Source organism: Marmota monax, unplaced genomic scaffold (assembly GCF_021218885.2).
Source record: "Marmota monax isolate L192 unplaced genomic scaffold, Marmota_monax_Labrador192_F-V1.1 WCK01_AAM20220418_F8-fsc00172, whole genome shotgun sequence".
Taxonomy (NCBI): domain Eukaryota; kingdom Metazoa; phylum Chordata; class Mammalia; order Rodentia; family Sciuridae; genus Marmota; species Marmota monax.
Genome location: NW_026693633.1, coordinates 2,044,691 through 2,062,608, shown reverse-complemented (window position 1 = coordinate 2,062,608; position 17,918 = coordinate 2,044,691). Strand labels below are relative to the sequence as shown.

Here is a 17,918-nt window from a genome sequence, read left to right as displayed (position 1 = left end):
TGCGGATTAAACCCAGGGGCATTTAATCACTGAGCCACATTCCCCCCCCCCTTTTTTTTATTTTGAGAGAGGGTCTTGCTAAATTGCTGAGGCTGGCTTTGAACTTGACACTCTTGTGCCTCTCAGCATATGCAACCATGCCTGATAAGCCTGGCTAATTCTAAAGCTAGCTAACTAAAAGTTGCTAATTTTGAAAGATGAAAATACTACCTAAACTGAATGGGAGAAGTAACAAAAAGTACTACTTTTTTGTTTAAATTGAAAGTTAAGTTTAGCACCATAGACCAATTGTTTTGATTATTCCTACAAAATACTTTTTGAATTCAAGTAAAAGAAATACATCAAGATTGGGAACCTACCGAATGTTACCACTAGCATTCCTGTCAGTATTTGCTAAAGTTTCCACATCTGTATGTACTTGCACATCAGCCTTGGAAGTTTCCTGGGAAGACTATCTTCAGAGCTAGCATTCCAATCTTCATAAACTAGTTTTATATGCCCATTTTTTTTTTTTTTAAGAATTCAGGACTCACAGGAAGCTCAGAGAAATGAAGAGGAATGATCGAGTATCTCCCATTCCATACCTCTAATAGGAAAATGATTTGAGGAAAGGGATTGCATCTATTCCTTACTATGAACCCCAAAGACACAGTGCAGGCCTGTTTGTCTGCCAGCTGCCAAATCAATACCTAATGACTAACTTTAAATATTTTATTTAGAGTGCATTGCTCAGTTTTCAAGTTCATCCATTAATGCCCACAGGTTTCAAAAATCAGGAACCATCAAAATAATGTTTGATTAGTGATCTAACAAAAAAATCAAGACCATCTCTCAGCTACAGAGGTATAGCTGCACCTTTTTTGATATTAAAGGAAAATATACAAATGGACAAGTAATTTCCCTTACTCAAACCCTTCAGTATTAATGGCAATCAAGCAAATCAAGTGGGCTATTATATAGCATGGAATTGTCCTAATAAATTTATTAGAGAAGTGTTTTACTCTAAATGTTAAACAGAGAGAATACATCTATCCTAAAACTATTTCATTTGTATCATTATTCTTTCATTCTTCCCCAGAATGGAAAGACATGGCCCCATAAAGAAGAACAGACAAGGAGGAAAAAAGGTAGAAAAGGAAATTGAAAGTGACAAAGATGAGCGAAATAATTTTTTAAAGTGAGCATGTGGTACTGACAGGAGGAACTGAAAAGTCTGTAGAGTCATGCCAACATCTAGAGGGAGGGTGGCAGTTTGAAAATTGGAGAGGGGAGTGAGAAAGAGGAAGATATGAAGAAGTCACTCCTGTAAGGGGTGTAACTATCCAAAGTCCTGTTTCTGGTGGCTTGTGTATTTATTCATAGTTTATTTTCCCAAGGGCAAAAATGTCACCAGCCTAGTTTAAAATTTCCCTAAATAAGGTCAGACTACATTACTACCAAATTTTTATTATCAAAACAGATACTAGTCTAAGCATTCAATTCAGGAGTCTCATTCAGACCAGTGATAGAACAATATGGTCGGGTTATAACCTCCCACGTGGGGGCTGGGCCAAGGATGTTTGACAACTCAGTTCTGAAGTCCTGATAACTATGGTATAAATATGTGATTATTTCAATTTTCTTTACAGATTATTTTTTTCAGGGCAGCCCAATAAACCCAATAATGTCCAGATTTACTAGAAAAAAATTTATTCATTTCCCCATGCACCAGAAAGTAAGCTAATAACATCCCACTGAGAGTGCTGTCAGGCTAAATCCTTCCATTGCTGAATGCACTACTGGGATAAATCTCCCTTCACTTTCCATTCCACCATCCACTTTAGGGCAAGGCCCTTGGGACTGCTCCAGATTACCCCTCCACACGCAGTGTCACAGGCACAAGCCCGAGTGGCCCAATCAGTGCCAAGAAAAGAACAAACTAAAAAAGATTAATTCACAGATGTTCATGCATTTCACATACACTGTGCCCCATGGTCCGTTGCTAGGGCAACAGGAGACCACCAGTGTGCGCTTTATTGGCTTTATGAAGTGCATCTCGGGGACTATAGTCCGAGAAATGCTGCATAATAATAGTGTGGCTTTTCTGAAGCCTTGTTTTGTGTTTATCCACATTTAACCTTCTGAGTATTATAAAGAACATCATTATGCACAGCCTTCAACCCCCACCCTCTTACCAAAATGCCACAACTTTCTAACTAAAAACATTAAAATGCATCTCCTGGGGATCCATTTTGAGAAGACCCTTGTAAACTGCTCAACTAGTCCCATGATTAAGGGAGGGGGGAAAAAAACTATAACCATTTACAGATTGCTATATTAGTGCAGTCAACCATACCAACTACCCCTGGGCAGTATTGACATTACAAAACTGAAACACACATCCCTTGTTTTGAAGGCACTGAGAGGAACCTTGCTTTTGAATATCAGGAGTTAGGCTTATGCAGATAAAATATAGATCATGAGATCAGAGTTTCTAGCTGCCATCCAGCAGAACTTCCTGCAATTATGAAGATATTCTTTATCTCTACAGTATGGTAGTTTCTATGGCCACATGTGGCTATGCATACCTAATATGTAGCTAATGCAACTGTGAAGCTTGTTTTCCCAAATGTATTTCATTTTAACAAATTTAACTTTAAATAGCTTTGTGTGGCCAGTGGCTACAATACTGGACAGCACAGTCTTAAAGGTTTACTGGATAACTACACATTTTTAAAAAATTGCTAAAAAGCTAACTCTTCTTGCTTCTTGTTTCTGCTTAATTCACAAAAAAAGCAACTCCAAGTAAATTGTACATTAATTCATAAAAATATAACTTCAATAAATGTGCACAGGAAGGTATTCATAACCACTGCTACCATCATTCATTGTGCCAGTTCCAAAAAGCCCCTAGTATTGGGTCCATCATCTCTGATCTCTATAACTTAGGCCCAGAAAGCAAAACAACTTCCCCCTCTGATCCCCACCCTTCCTCCACCCCTTATCAGGTTGTGAGGTTAAAATCACAGATGTCACAAGTCCCAGGGCAGCAGCATAGATCAAGTGTTAATCTAAAGGAAAGGGGTAAATAAGGGAGAATACCGGCTGGCAGGGGCAATGGAAGATCTGGAATGAAGAAGAGAAAAATAAAGCCAGTGAATAGATCAATAGAAGCAACAGCTTACATTCAGATTCACAGGAGAAAGAACACACTGAGACAATCATTTCCTGGGAAAAGCTCAAGCCTAATGAGAATTTACTCTGCTCCTTTATGCAACAACCAGCCCTTTTGTGGCATGGGCTTCCTGACTGACAGGAACCCAGAGCCCCTTAATAGGATTTCCATATTATTTCCAACACCTGCCCAGAAGTTATTTGTTTACATTGAAGGAGGCAAGATTCTCAAATCAGACATCTGCTTCTAGTTCAGGCATATCTTAGAAAACCATCTAGAAAGCAGCTTTGTTACCATGGTGACATTTTTATTTTCCTCCTTTAGTTGGCTCAAAACATTAGCATTTCCAATTTTATTTTGTTGTTCAAAAGGCCAAATGTCGCTCAAGAAAAGCGAAGTGGGAAAAAAATACAATTCTCAAAATTTTCCCAAATAATTAAAATGACCATAAAGAGGAATAAACAAAAGTGAGGAGCAGTTACATTGCCTATGGGCTTCTCTCATTGGGTGGCATCAGTAACTTGTTTATTCTTCCCCATCTCCCACCATCTCCTTTTCTCCTCCAATGAGAATAGCCAGAGACTCAAAAGGCATCTTAAAAAAAAAAAAAAAAAAAAAAAAAAAAAAATTCAAGAATCCTTAAGGATGTGATACAATTAATGAGTCCATTTCCATGAAAAAGAATTCCTCATACTTACCCTATCACCATATCTTAGAATGTTCACTTACAACAAGTATACTTAAGACATTTTAACTTCCACCTCATTGCCTGCAATTCAGTAAAAAGGGAAAGTGGTGAGGTAGAGGTAAGTATAAGCTTTTCAAGAACATTTAGTGGTTGCAGAGGAGATGGAATATTAAATAGTGTGGGGGGAGCAGACCGTGCGCCTGAGCAGGTTACGGGTGTGTATGGTGTTGTTCTGTTTTCTAGTGAAGCAGAACTAGAACATCATGGAACTCAGGGTAGAGGAAGAATGGTACTTCTTAAAATGAGAATTTCTTAGGCTACACTACCAATACTCACAGTCTAAAATGGATTTTAAAGTTGTACATTTTATTACATACAGAAATAATTGGAATGGTTCTGATTAATTAATAATCTGATAAAGTTAAAACAATGTGACTCACATTGTTTAATATTTAGTAAGTATTCAATTCTAGCATTTAAGGCTTTAATGTTCCAGATCTAAGCAGCATTATTTGGTGTTGATATGACTATTATTTTCACTTAACAGCAAGTTTATTTAAAAAAAAAAAAAAAAAAAAAAAGCTAAAAACTCTTGCAGAAAGTACTACCATTCAGCCCTCAGCAAACTTCCTTTCTATTACTCCTTTATGAAGCCTGTGAAATTCTGTTCAGCTGTTAATAAGCAGTTGCCACAGACATGACTATTAGACATGACTATTCAAGTCCAAAATTAGGACTCTTATTAATTGTGGCCCCAACTACAGTTTTTTTGAACCCAGAAAATAACTTGAGTTACTTCATACCACTATAGAATATGATAATTATGGTGGACAGAGGTAATATTGCAGAAATTCAAGAAAGCAAGAAGTAAGAGTATTACTAACCTTTCCCTTGGTTAATTTATGTTTGTTGCACTACCACCCCACAGTAAGTTAGTGTTATCATAAGATGGGGAAAACAGATGGTGAACAATTCTTAGGAATATTTCTATTGGAAGAATTGTCTACATTTGTAGAAACAAATGCTTTTGAAATTTAAGTGTAAACTATAACAAACAAGTCTTGGGCCCTTCTTTAAATTTTTAAAATGTTAAAACATAAGCTTACTGGCATACTTTCCAAGAGATAAAACACATTCTAATTAATTAAGAAATCAGAGACAATAAATATCAGAATGAAGATGTTTGTCCAGTAACTAAGTATTGGTTTAAAGGAGAAAAGAATTAAACCACCTTTGCCAAAATCAGCTGGGGAAGGCAGGCCTGACACTCAGTCGGACTCTGCTGAAGCAGAACAAATATTAATTAACAATCAGTGGAGGAGGGTGCAGCAAAATAAGCCTGTGTCCCTCCAGTCACATCATTAATCCATTCATACTCACCACCTGAGGACCAGCTATGCCCTAAAGACATTTATTCATCTGTTCCACAAACAAACAATTACAATACATTTTTTGGAATTAGGGCACCTGTTACATTTCACACAGCTTACATGCCCAGAAGCAGGAATCAACTAATACTGAACAAATTTCTGCATCATAAACCAACAGAACCAAAGTTCTTGATTGTTCTCTGATAAGGTAACTAAACAGATACACAGTAAAAACAAAATACCTTTAAAAGAATTAAAAAGCAACAAAAATGTTAAAACAATTTTAAATTACCATTGTATTTTGGAAAACATCAGATGTTTGCAAAGCATGCTTTAAACATTCATCTATCTCCATATGACCTAACCTCCCAAATGAAATACAACTTCCACTATGTTAATTTGGCTAATGGTATGGTCAGCTTTATTGCTGAAACTTACCATTCGGTGTGATAGTTTTATTTCAAAATTCATTTCTAGGGTGGGACCTAAAGTTTTATCTGTATGATCCATGCTTACCATAGGCTTTTTAAAGTATATTTTTCAATCTAACTTACAAAATATATTTAAGTACACCCATTCCCTGTGGATAATATCCCTGATTCCCCAAGGTCTTTCCCATCATACTTGTAGCTCTTTGATACAAGAATCTTAATCATTTTCGTGGGAACATACAAGAAGACAAATCAAGGATTAATATCAGAAGGGAATTATAAAATTATAATTCTTAAAAAAAAAAAACAACTTAAAAAGTGAGAAAGACTAAGATTAAGAGAGACCTAAGTGTTATCAAGACAAAATAGAATAGGCCCTATCTGATCTTACTTAAAGCAAATCAATTTTTTTTTTTTTTTTTTTTTTTGAGGGGGAAGGCAGTGCTGGGGATAAAACCCAGGGCCTTATACATGATAGGTAAGTGCTATATCTCTGAGCTACATCCCCAGCACCAAATCAATTACTTAAAATAATCAAAGTCTGATTATAGGTTGCATAATAGAAGACAATTATCTTTATTAAGTGACTGAAGGCATTATGGTTATCTAAAAGATACATTCATCATTTAAAGAAATGTGATGATTTTACACAATGAAATATAATATGTATGGGCAAAATGCATGCTCTCTGGAATTTGCTTTACAATATTTGAGTAAAGCAAAAGGAATAGATAAAAACACAGTTAAATATTATAGCTCCTGTACATAGATGTCGGGTTTATGCAGTTCTTTGTACTATTCTTTGTACCTGATAGTATGTGTCTAATTTTCAATAACAAAAAATAAGACTGAGTCATCCAAAGAGCTTTCGTTTGAGGATAGCACCTGCTATGTGACTCTGGGCAGGACCTTTGCACCTCTAAACCTTTCCCTGGAAATAACCTAAGGGTAAGCATAACACCTATTTTCACAGGTGAACTGTAAACTAGGAGCTCTAAGAGCACAGGGGTAGTCTCAGAGGAGATGAAAGAGCCCAGTGGATACTAATCTTACTTTTTCCAAGATTAGAATGAACAAACTGGAGTGCCCCTTATTAGATAGCTCCTATTCTCAGATTACTGATGACAGAGGGAAAAACAGGTGTTAACACAAGTGCATTACTGTTTTGCTTGCTAGTTTGTTTACTTGGTTTTTATAGTGTTTTAATTTCATTTCCTCTTCCCTTTTTAATTTAGCTTTCTATAATTTTATGCCTTTGTCTTTTTACAAAGATCTGATCTCACAAGACTTTCAAAGCATCTCCTCTACTATTGTCCCACACAGGACATTTCAAAAGGTTAAACATGCTAAAAGCATTTTTCTTTTAGACAGATATTCCTGTGAGATAGAAAAAAATAGCTCTGGGTGTTGGAGGGTGGTGGCACGTCACACGTCACACAGGTTACAAAAGATCCTGGACTAGAACCTTGACCATTTAGTCTTATCCTGCAAAGTTAAGTGCAAGTAGAAGTAATCATTCTGCTAATTCAGCTAAAACTCCACTTTCACCTGTAACACTCAACTAATAAGGCAAAAGTACTTTCTTGGCCTGAATCACACACTTTAATTTGAACATGAAAACAACCTTATTCTAATTTTCCTCTAAGAAACCATTACTGCCAACAGAAAATAACAGAAAGAGAAAAGAGAACAGCAACATATGATGTTTTACCATCTATACAGAATAAACACTGAAATATAGATGGAACAAAATAAACAGGCACTATCCTAAACACAACTAAAGAGTAGATAATTATGAAAACCTTTGAATGAAAACCAAAAGAATTCACAGGATAAAAACCACAGTATAGAGGCTGGGACACAGCTCAAGGGTAGAGAGATTGCCTAACATGTACAAGGCCTGGGGTTTAATCTCCCACTGCAAAATAAAACAACACAACACACTATATACACCTACAAAAAAGCATTCAGTCTGAAAAATAATAATATGTAAATTAAAAAATCAAAGTATACCATCATATTCATACAACACTTAAGAGGGCAAAAAAATGTACTTCTAAATACATGTTGCAGATTAAAAAATTAAAAATTCCTCAAAGATATGGATTGAGGGTTATTGCACTCAAGATAAAACATGAGAGGACTATGCAGACACATAAAATGGACATAATAAAAAATGCAATAGTATAGTAGCAACTTGAGACATGCTATGGAGTTAATCAATATTTGATGATAGTGAATTTTGCTATTTATATATAAGCTGGGTCTTGATTTAGGTGCCTATCACTTTGCTGGGTGGTATTAGAACTAGTTAGATACTGGGAGGGAAGATAATAAGGCTAATTTCTCAACCTCAAGTTCATATCAAATTTTAGACATCTTGACTTTCACAGCTCTAAACCATTACACTCATTTCAGTCTTTCAGATGAAAACTAGAGAGTGATGTGAAAACCTAATAAGTCAAACAACTGACTCTTCTTCATGAAGAGTCATGAACTGAGAAGCTCCTGGCAGTACTCCAAATGACCTTTTCTGGAGGGCATTTTAGAGCCAACCACTTTTCTCTCTCAGTCCTCAGTGGAAAGAATGGGCATGTTCAGTTCCACCACCTTAGAAAACACTTCGCTTTGTTTTATTTAGGCCTTTTTCTAAAGATGTGAAGAAGAGTTCTAAATAAAGGAAAATGAAGTATGAACTTAATTTCTGGGCCTTTTGGAGAGCTAAACTTGAACTTTCCGCTCTACTATTAACGGTGAGAGTAGACCATGGGCTGATTCTGTCTGTTTTCAAGCCTCAAATGTAGGTCTTACAGTTGGGCACATGGAATCACTGGACAGCCACAGGAAAGCTGCAGGTGCTGTGGCTCCTTACTTTTAGCCCTACTACATACAAGGTTATAGTTTCTCATCACCAAGGAAATTGATTCTTGGACACCTATAGTGCTTTCTCCTTTAGATCCATATTTACATTCTCAACCCTTGTTGAAAAATTTCAAACAGAGGTCTGCAAATAACAGGCTTAGGAATGAACTTGGCTACTGCAGCTATAGAAAACAAGATCAATAAAACCAATAGCATGTGATTTAGTGGCTACAGAACTTTCAAGAAGAGAAAGGAAAAAGAAGAAAAAGAACCGATCATGTACCAAATGATTTCTTTCATTTCACTTGGCATCTAAAGGTAAAACACCTTAATTACTTCAGAGTAAGTTTAAATTTATATTTTATAAGCTATTCTGAAATATGCCCTATTTAATTATCTGTAACGTCAAGAAAACATTTTTAAAGTGTCTCTCAAATTAAACCCATCCACAACCATGTATAAATCAAAATTTTGCTACCATATCAAAATGTTACAATGGGGCTGTATAACATTGCCCACATCCTCATTACATGCAACACTAATTACTACCAGCAGATTCAGAATTTTGTGCACATTAGAGGCTTTTAGAGGAGCTATAAAAAATTTCAGGCACCATTAATTTAAATTTGTATTGAAATTTCCTTTTGACAGATGGCCAAAAATTACTTATTATTTAGAGTACCAGCACTGCCTGTTTGCACATTAGAAGAGGAAAGGGAAAAATTAAAAGCAAGAAGGAAATTTATGTCACGTTCATTACCTGTTAAATGTTAAGGAGCATTATCCTGCATGAATAAATTATTTCATACAAGCCTGACTCCAGCTGCAGGCAACTGACACACTCTGGCTGATAAAAATCATCTCGAGTCACACAGCCAACAATCATAAAAAGCTCCTTTTAACCAGAAACCATTTAGAGGAGGATAAGGAAGACCGATGGAAGAACAAGCAACTAACAACTTCTCTGAACATCATAGAACACATTTTAAAATATCAGCAAACTATTTCACTTTGCAGATTTTTAGCTCAGCCCCAGACCTGACATAAAAGAACTTCAAGTTTCAGAATGGTACCCAACCCAATAAAAATATCAATTTATAATAAGCTACCATTCCATAATAAATCAAGCTAAAATCATCAGCTTCTAATTCCTGTTTGTTTTCCCCCTGTCTTCTAGCTGCATAAGACTCTTCCAACTTCCAGGCTCTCCATGCATGATTATAGATTGTTTCAAAACACACACTACTCAAATAAGGGAGTATAAAACATAATTAACACAAAAGTGTGCACTGACTGGAGTATAAATATTTTCACAGTCAGCTGGGAATTGGGCATGAGAGAAAGCTTTAGTTTAGTTCACTGGCCTGCCTAAAGGTGTATATTTATCATTTAAGAAACCAGGAAATGTTTATATGAAGGCCTCAGAACAACTACACAGGCTTTCACAGTGCTGCTATCAGTTTATCCTAGTCATTGCATTTACTTACTACTTCCAAAGTACACATGTGTGGAACACTATATATATAGACTCTATAAAGAATTTTTTTTTAAATCTAGATACTGATATGCATATTATCCAACAAAATACACAACCATAAATTCATAATTAAATAATTTAATGCATGCAGCTCCAATTGTAAATGTTGACATTTGTATGAGGTTGCAGATGCCCTTTCAAATTACAAAGATTCTTGAAGAGTAAAATAGATATACTCAATTTTTATTTTCCATTATTTAAGGACTCTGGGAAAAAAATTTCCCCTTTTATTATAAAAGACAAGGAGCCTTTTAAAGAAGCATTCAAAGTGACAGCACAGATTGTTTCAGGGAAGATATTAGTCTTCGTATACAAAGTTTAATTAAAAACCCCAGGAGATGTAATTACCTATACTCCACAACATTCAATTACTATAAAATATAAGAAAAGGAATAGGCAGCATTTGTACTTTGGCCAATACTTGCAAACTGTCTTTTCCTTCTAAATCAGTAAATAATACAATGGCATATGTAACAAAAACATGCATAACGTGATAGCATATTTACACTGTACTGGGTGGAAAAACGATTAAAACAACATTCACACTTTACTCATTTCTTGCCATGGCAGTCTATTTTGCCTTGTTTGCTTCCTGAAGAAATTCAAATATCCTGAGTACATTCCATTGTGGCATTATAAAGCACATACAAATCATTAGGCCCTAAATAACTTTTGTATTTCCTTACAACTTGTCTATAAAGGGATACAGAAGGCAGATAAGACAGAGGTAAAACCCAAAGAGAACTGCCATACTAGAAATCAAGATGTTAAAAATAACTAGCTTTGAAACTGGTGATCCTCCTGCCTCAGCATCCCAATGATCTGGTCAGCTGGGATTGCAGGCATGTGCCTCCATGCCCAGTTAAACACATATCAAATATGTGTATTTGATTCCCATGTCCAACACAAATCAGGCATTTTAATTTTGTAAAAATTTCTTTCCTTCTCTTAACTATTTGTGAGGATAAACTAATTTTTATGCTTAATATAATAAAGTCAACTCTCAGGTTTGAATGAAAACAGAGATAGAGATAGAGAGATAGAGACAGAGAAAGAGAGAGAGAGAGAGAGATAGGAAAAGAAACTGGTGAATAGAAGTGCTCTTCAACAATTCTTTTCCAGGTGCTTGGAACTGAACCATGGCCTCATGGCCTCACGTGTGCCAAGCACATGATGTTCCACTGAACTACATCTCTGTGTAGCCCCCCAAAATTAAGAATTCTGATAAAGAATTTTGTAGGATGAAATTTTTTGAAAACATGAAACTTGTATGTATCTCCTTTTAAATCAATTTATGTACTTCGTTTCATTATCATCTTACAGCCAAAGCTTAAGTGAAGAAAGTAGTTATTCTTTTTCACGTGGTAAGACATAATAAGGAGCAATGCAAATCAGATTTTATGATTCAATCCTGCTCTACAAATATGATTCTTATAGAGAAACAGGATTATATTTTTAAAAGTATCAACCACACATCTAAAAAGTCAGTTAACTACTATTTGGTTAAAAAAAAAAAAACACCCTACTGTTCCCTAAACTTAAAAGAATACATACTAGATTTACCCCTATCATTTAGAGAGCCCTTTTAAGCTAGTTCTTTGTGAATTTTGAGTCCTACCTTGATGGAGTCTCTGTCTGTAGGCAAAACAGCAGCAACACAAGCAGATAAAGTAGTGGAAAGAAGAAAAAAAAAGTACTTGTTAAGTTTACACAAACTCATATATTTATCAAACTTGATCTCTGATAAATAATAAATTGCACAGATGTCAACTTTGCTGTAAGTTAATTATTAACATTACCAGATTTACAAAGCAAGTCTACCTTTGACACAATTTCAGAAGGACCAAAGCTGACCATGCTTATTACTTATGTACCTTGTCAACCTTTCCACTTATAAAAATGTTTATAATCATGAGTCAACTCTGTACCATAGCATTAAGATAACAGAAAGAAAAATGAGTGGTTCTCATGTCGGGGATGGTAAATTTATACTTATGTGATAAAAATAATTTATCCAAGATTATAATTCATGGACATGACATGGAAACAGGAGTAGAAACAAGCTTTGAATTATGAACCACACCCTTTGAACCAAGGAACCACCACGTGCTAAGTAAATTCCCACAAAGGAATGCTGGGAGACTTTTTCATCTATTTTGACTTTAACTATTAAAACTTATTAGTAAAGCATCATACAAACATATAGTCACACTGAAATGTCTCTATACCATCAACTTTCTCACAGGAGGGAAGAAGTCAACCTAAAAGAAGCACAACTGGCCTTTAAATCAAGTAATTACATAAATAATTGTGCTATTCTTATAGTAAGAAATAAGTTACTTTTATGCTTTTAAACAGACTGGGTGAGAGAGGCAGTTAAATCAACAGATGTCACTAATTTGTGCTGTACCTTCTCAATTACTAAACCACCAGAACTGTTTTCTTACCTGTAAGATTTTTACTGCCCTGAGTTTGTTCACCTGATTTATATGTAATAATTGATTTAGTCAAATATCAAGTGGGCATTTATTAGTAAGTCTTTCCCAAAACAAATTTGATCAAAATTAGCTATTAATGGAACACACTACTCCAAATACAGGACATCATAAGACTATTACTGATTTAGTCTCAGGAAACATAGGGTAGCTGGGGATCAAAGGCAATAATCAAGAAAACAGATCCCTTGCCTTTAAGGAATAGATTTACTCTTGCCAACCACTAGGGTGTCACTAGACAAATGACTGCTTTAAATAATGAATTTATCTTATTTTGTTTAGTCACTGGTAAAATTAAATTCAGAGATAGACTCAACAATGGTATCTGGAACCTACCCTCAGCAGCAGGTAGGTAATCTCAGACTACTAACACAAGAGGATTGCTCACCTCTTTGGTGATCATTGTCATGATGCTTCTTCTCATCTTTAATTGGAAGGTGGGATTGACCTCCCAGGGCACTGGAGAGGGCCAAAAGCCCAGCACTGCTACCAATAGGTGGAATGGCAGGGGGCTGAAGCCCCGAAGGGTGTGGAGTCAGAGGCACAGGCAGACCGTGTCCATGTGATAAATGCTGAGCCTGGAGTTGTTGCTGCTGTGAAAAATTAGACACAGATATTGAATTTGTCCCTTCTATCAATCCACCACCCCAGCAAAAAGAACTCATAAATAGAAAATGAAAAATCCAGTAACATGAAGGAAATAATTATAATGTACATGTTTTCAAAGGGGGGAGGAGAAAAAGAAATGTATAGATGGTAAATGCTTCCTTTCTTACTCATATTTGGGGATTTTGTACATGAACAGTAAATAACTTAGCTTTTAAGTAGTAAAATTATCTAACTTAACATTTAGAGTTTAAAAAGCCTGTTTTGTTCCCAAAAGTGGGGGGGGGGGGGCTGGCTATCATACATTTCTAATCAAAACATGTATGTGAATAACTGTTAAAGCAGTTATGTTGAACAAAAAAGGCTGAAAATTGAGAAAATTAGTGTTAAACAGTTCTCCCAGAACCACTGCACAGCATGCAGGGAGAGTTAATTTGAAAGAGAAAACCTGAATTAACAACCCAGAAAAGGAAACTGGTTGCAGCCACCGTTTTAAGCCCTTTAAGTGTCCTCAGCGGTACTTGAGCAAATTACTAAAGAAAATCTAATGTAGCAAGGCTTGGGTCCTCCTGTAGGCTTGCTCAATAATGCTGAAATAATTGGGCACTCTGTGCACGTTTAGTGATGCTCGAATGAAAAGCTAGAGGCCTGCCCTTGTACTCTTCTCTAGCGGCCGACTCTATGTTGTGACAGGTTTATTTGAGTGGGACTGTGATGCATGCACCAGTAACTGCGCTGACAAGAGTTTAAAGTCATTTTTACCAGCACACTGGCAACACATAGAGAAAGCCCTTGAGAGGCTGGAATGGGAGTGCTTGACCTCAGCTGAGGCTGCACCAAGCTCCACTACAAGAACTGCTGTGGGCGGCCTGGTTGCCTCTTCTGAGTGGGAAAAGGAAGGAGGGGGAGGAGGAAAGGAGTAGGGAGGGTATTAAGTTAAACATGTCCCTCAACAGAAATTCCTTCAACTCAAAACCCTGCTCCAATTTTCTATCAGAACAAGTGCCGAGTAATTCTCAGATTAATGTTTGTAGTGATTAAATATTACTGTCTTACAATAAATCACTATCTAGGCCTAACTTATGACAGTAAGCAAGATTTCACAAAATAGTTTTAAAAAATAAAATTATCCTAGTAAAAAGGATCTTGAAATGCCTTCATAAAACACTTCAAAGAAAAAAGTGAATATTTTTCTCTCTTTTCCAAATTCTGTTTGTTTTCTTCTTCTTATCTTCTTATATTTGACTGAAGTCAAAAGTATAGCATTAATTAGCTCTTTTTTCTTGTTGACCTGCATCTATTTTCTGGCTATATGCATTTAAAATACAATCAATAAAATAAAGTACAAACACTTTTGTCAAGTTTAGATTAAATAAAAATAGAAATAGTACCTAGACACTCCACCAACCAAGCCCCATGTGCAAAATCATGCCAAAGTTTTTCCTAACTGGGTAGTTTTTAAGTTAGATTGTTCTTCATCTGAGTGGCTAAAATCATACCCATAATTCTTTACATACTGTAATTTAGACATGACCAAAAAGTATGAGTATAAAATTATATTTTCTAAATGAATATGAAGAAAACAAAATAGGGTAGCAAGGCTTGGTTCCTTGCTACCCTATTTTGTTTGGCAAACTGACTTCAAATTCTTGTTCAACTTATTCACAGAAAATTGCTCCAACTCTCTTTTTCCTCTATATTTCCCTAATACTTCAGGTGTATGGTTTTTAGGCACACAGCCACTGTCTGAGTTCAAATGAAAAGCCTGTTTATAAGAGCCTGCTTATATGTGTGGAGGGACTTGAGCTGGAAACCAGGATACAAAGAGGCCTAAGGCTGGTCTATTCTTTCCAGAGTCTCAGCGTCTCTGGCAAGTCAGGGTCTTCTTATAAAAGATGAACAACAATGACTTTATAAGGCAACAAATGACACAGGGAGTCCTACAAGACAGTACACACACAGGATATTTGGAGAGAACTTTAGAAGACAAGTGAAACATGAGCTGATCTGAAATGGGTGAATGTAACTTAGATAAGTAATGTGGGGGTTGTTCTAAAGCACAAAGAATGACATGAATTTAGTGGGGGTAAAAGCCACTATCATTCAATACAGGCTCATTGGAACTGAAACGATCTTATGGAGCCTTGCAGTAATTAATGTCTAGAGTAATAAAGAGCCTGTAATAAGAGTATAGTGGCAGTAGAAACATATGAAGATTGACAGGACTCAGTGATATGGATATAAGGGCACAGAAGAAAAACAAATTGATAGTGATCAATGTAAGTTACCTATAGGTCTTGTGAACATTTTTCACTTTCAGTCAGTGCTGGCCTGCCAAGTGGAATTGGCTAGCAAGAAGTTAGATTAGGGGTAGGGAAATTTGAGAGGTAGAAGTCATTTGCATAAAGGTAGGTGATGCTAGACAGGAGTAAAGGAGCAAAAGGAAAAAAAAAAGACAAAAGGAAATACAACAGGAGCATTCAGAGAGCTATAAAGAGGTTGATCATGATGATCATTTCAATATTTGAAGCAAGCAAGCAGCAATGAAGATATGCTGTCTGTGGCTGCAAATGGGTCAGAGATAAAAAAAAAAAAACTGACATATTTAAATTAGTCTTAGTAGTGCTCAGTTTCATGAGAATGGTGGGCCTTGGGTTCTGAATATGAGAGAATGGTGTACCTGGGGTCCAGATTTCAGGGTATAAAGAGTATGTGTTTGTGCTACTTCCACTTCTTAATATCTCCTCTACACACACAACGACATGAGTTGTTAAAAAAGTTTGGCAGTATGAAGACAGGGTATAGATCCAGAGCAGTACTAAAGAGGGCAAACAAAGTTATTTTAATTAAATTTACAAATATTTATCAAGTACCTATTGTGTGTAAAGCACTATGCAGACAAAAAAAAATCAATTAAAATATAGGATATTTTTATCCCCCCTGAAAAAGTGCTGCCTCAAGTTCTTTTGACTTTACATGGACAATTCATCTTAAACAAAATGTTAAGAAGCTCTGGTATTAAGCTTCCAAGCAGAAGGACACATCAGTAACAGAGAACACCTGGAGATGTGAGGCAGAAATTTGGAGAATTGAAGGAGCAATAAAGCAAAGAAGGGAAGATGATGTGGGCTATGCAGGTGGGGAGGGGTCAACCTTAAAGGGAAAAGAACTTTCTTCCTCTAAGGTGGACATAAAGGAGGAGAGAAGGTAAGGTCCTGAGAGCAGTGCAGAGGTGGAACAAAATAAATTGAGGATCCCAGGAAGTCTTTACTATGAATGTCACGTGGAAACAGACACCACATATATTTTCTGCCTTTGAAAAGGTCCTGCTTGAGCGGAAAAATGAGAGTAGTTATGGTTCTTTTTTATCCTCTGAGAGAATAAAAACAATACTTCTAAATCATTGAAGGTATTGGTTTTGGATGAGTTTTTTTTTTTTAATGTATAAAGAAACAATGTATTTTTAATGTGTCAAATAATTTGTAAATGTTTCAGAGTCTCTAGTCACATAGGGCTAGGTATTTATCAGATGCAGACTTAACAAAATTTAGAGTCTGAGAAGGGAGGTTAAGAGAGACCCAGCAAAAACAAATAAAATCCTTGAAAGTTTACTCTCTGGTTTCAGAAACAATAGACCTCTTTTATCTAAAAATAAAAGTTCAAATTTCTAAGAATTAAAGACATTCCATAAACTAGCAACCTAACTTTGCACAACCCTGTGCAATATCATCCAGGAAGCTCTTTGCCTATAATACTAGTCTATTTAGTAAGACATCTCTAATAATCAAGACATACATATAAACGTAGCCATCTCATTTGTATCTATATATTTATGTTCTGCTTGTCCTTTCATGCCATACTCCTGATTACCTTCTTTTATGAGGACAGTCCTAATCACTTTGGCTCAAAGTAATCTCTATCATCGCCTCTAAATTCTCACAGTACTTGAGGCCAATATCATTTATATGACACTTAGCAACCAAAAATAATAAAAGGTTGTGTGTGTGTGTGTGTGTGCGCGCGCGCGCGCACGCACCATAACCCCTTAGAGATGTCTTTAAAATTTTCCACAGTACCTAGATACTCCTGAGTAGATGTTCAAACACATTATCAACTGACATCAGCAACAATCTTAAAAGTGGTAAGGTTTAATTCTATTCTTGGTGACCTCTCGAGCTTTAAATTTTAAAAAGGAACCAGAAGAAATGAAAAAGCTAACTATTTCTGCAATAACCCTTCATTTCGACAATTTTAAAATAAGCAGCAATAATCTAAAAAATACAGGATGGATATTCTAGTGATCAAACTTTGGGCTTGGCCCTCAATATGCAAAGTATGTATTTATTTTTATTGCTGGGCTTTTTTTTTAATTCCTAATATTACAAATCAAAAGTGGGTTCAAATACAACTATCACTAAACTTTCTCTAAACCAGGAAACTATTTATCCTATATCCACATAATTTTAAGCTTTTAATAAGTTTCTACTATATAGAGGTCCTATATACTCTTTACCTGGCTTTCCCTAATTTCCCCTAATTTTAAACAACCATAGAATTTATTACGAAGAAATTAACACCAGCATATTACCATCAACCAAAATATAGACTTTAATTCAGAGTTCCCTAATTATTCCACTAATGTTATTTTTCTGTCCCAGAATACCATATCACATTTAAGCTTTAATTTTTTACCCATTATAACAAAAGTCCTTTCAAATTCTTATGAATAGAAACAATCAAATTATAGCCATATTAGTTAAGAGAATATGCCTTGA

At 35.7% G+C, this 17,918-nt stretch overlaps 1 protein-coding gene across 11 annotated transcripts in view; it reads right to left on the bottom strand.

Moving 5' to 3' along the window:
• The window catches only part of Tle4 (TLE family member 4, transcriptional corepressor), a 140,183-nt gene that overhangs the window by 57,047 nt on the left and 65,218 nt on the right, over nt 1-17,918 (bottom strand). For 6 of the 11 annotated variants that reach the window (XM_046459719.2, XM_046459723.2, XM_046459721.2 and 3 more), the window contains 2 exons: nt 12,926-13,130; nt 11,661-11,677 (listed from right to left, as the gene is read on the bottom strand). In XM_046459719.2, the coding sequence (XP_046315675.1) occupies nt 11,661-11,677; nt 12,926-13,130 (222 nt within the window). The remainder of the gene's footprint in view (nt 1-11,660; nt 11,678-12,925; nt 13,131-17,918) is intronic. The other 5 variants (XM_046459720.2, XM_046459724.2, XM_046459722.2 and 2 more) reach the window with 1 other exon arrangement.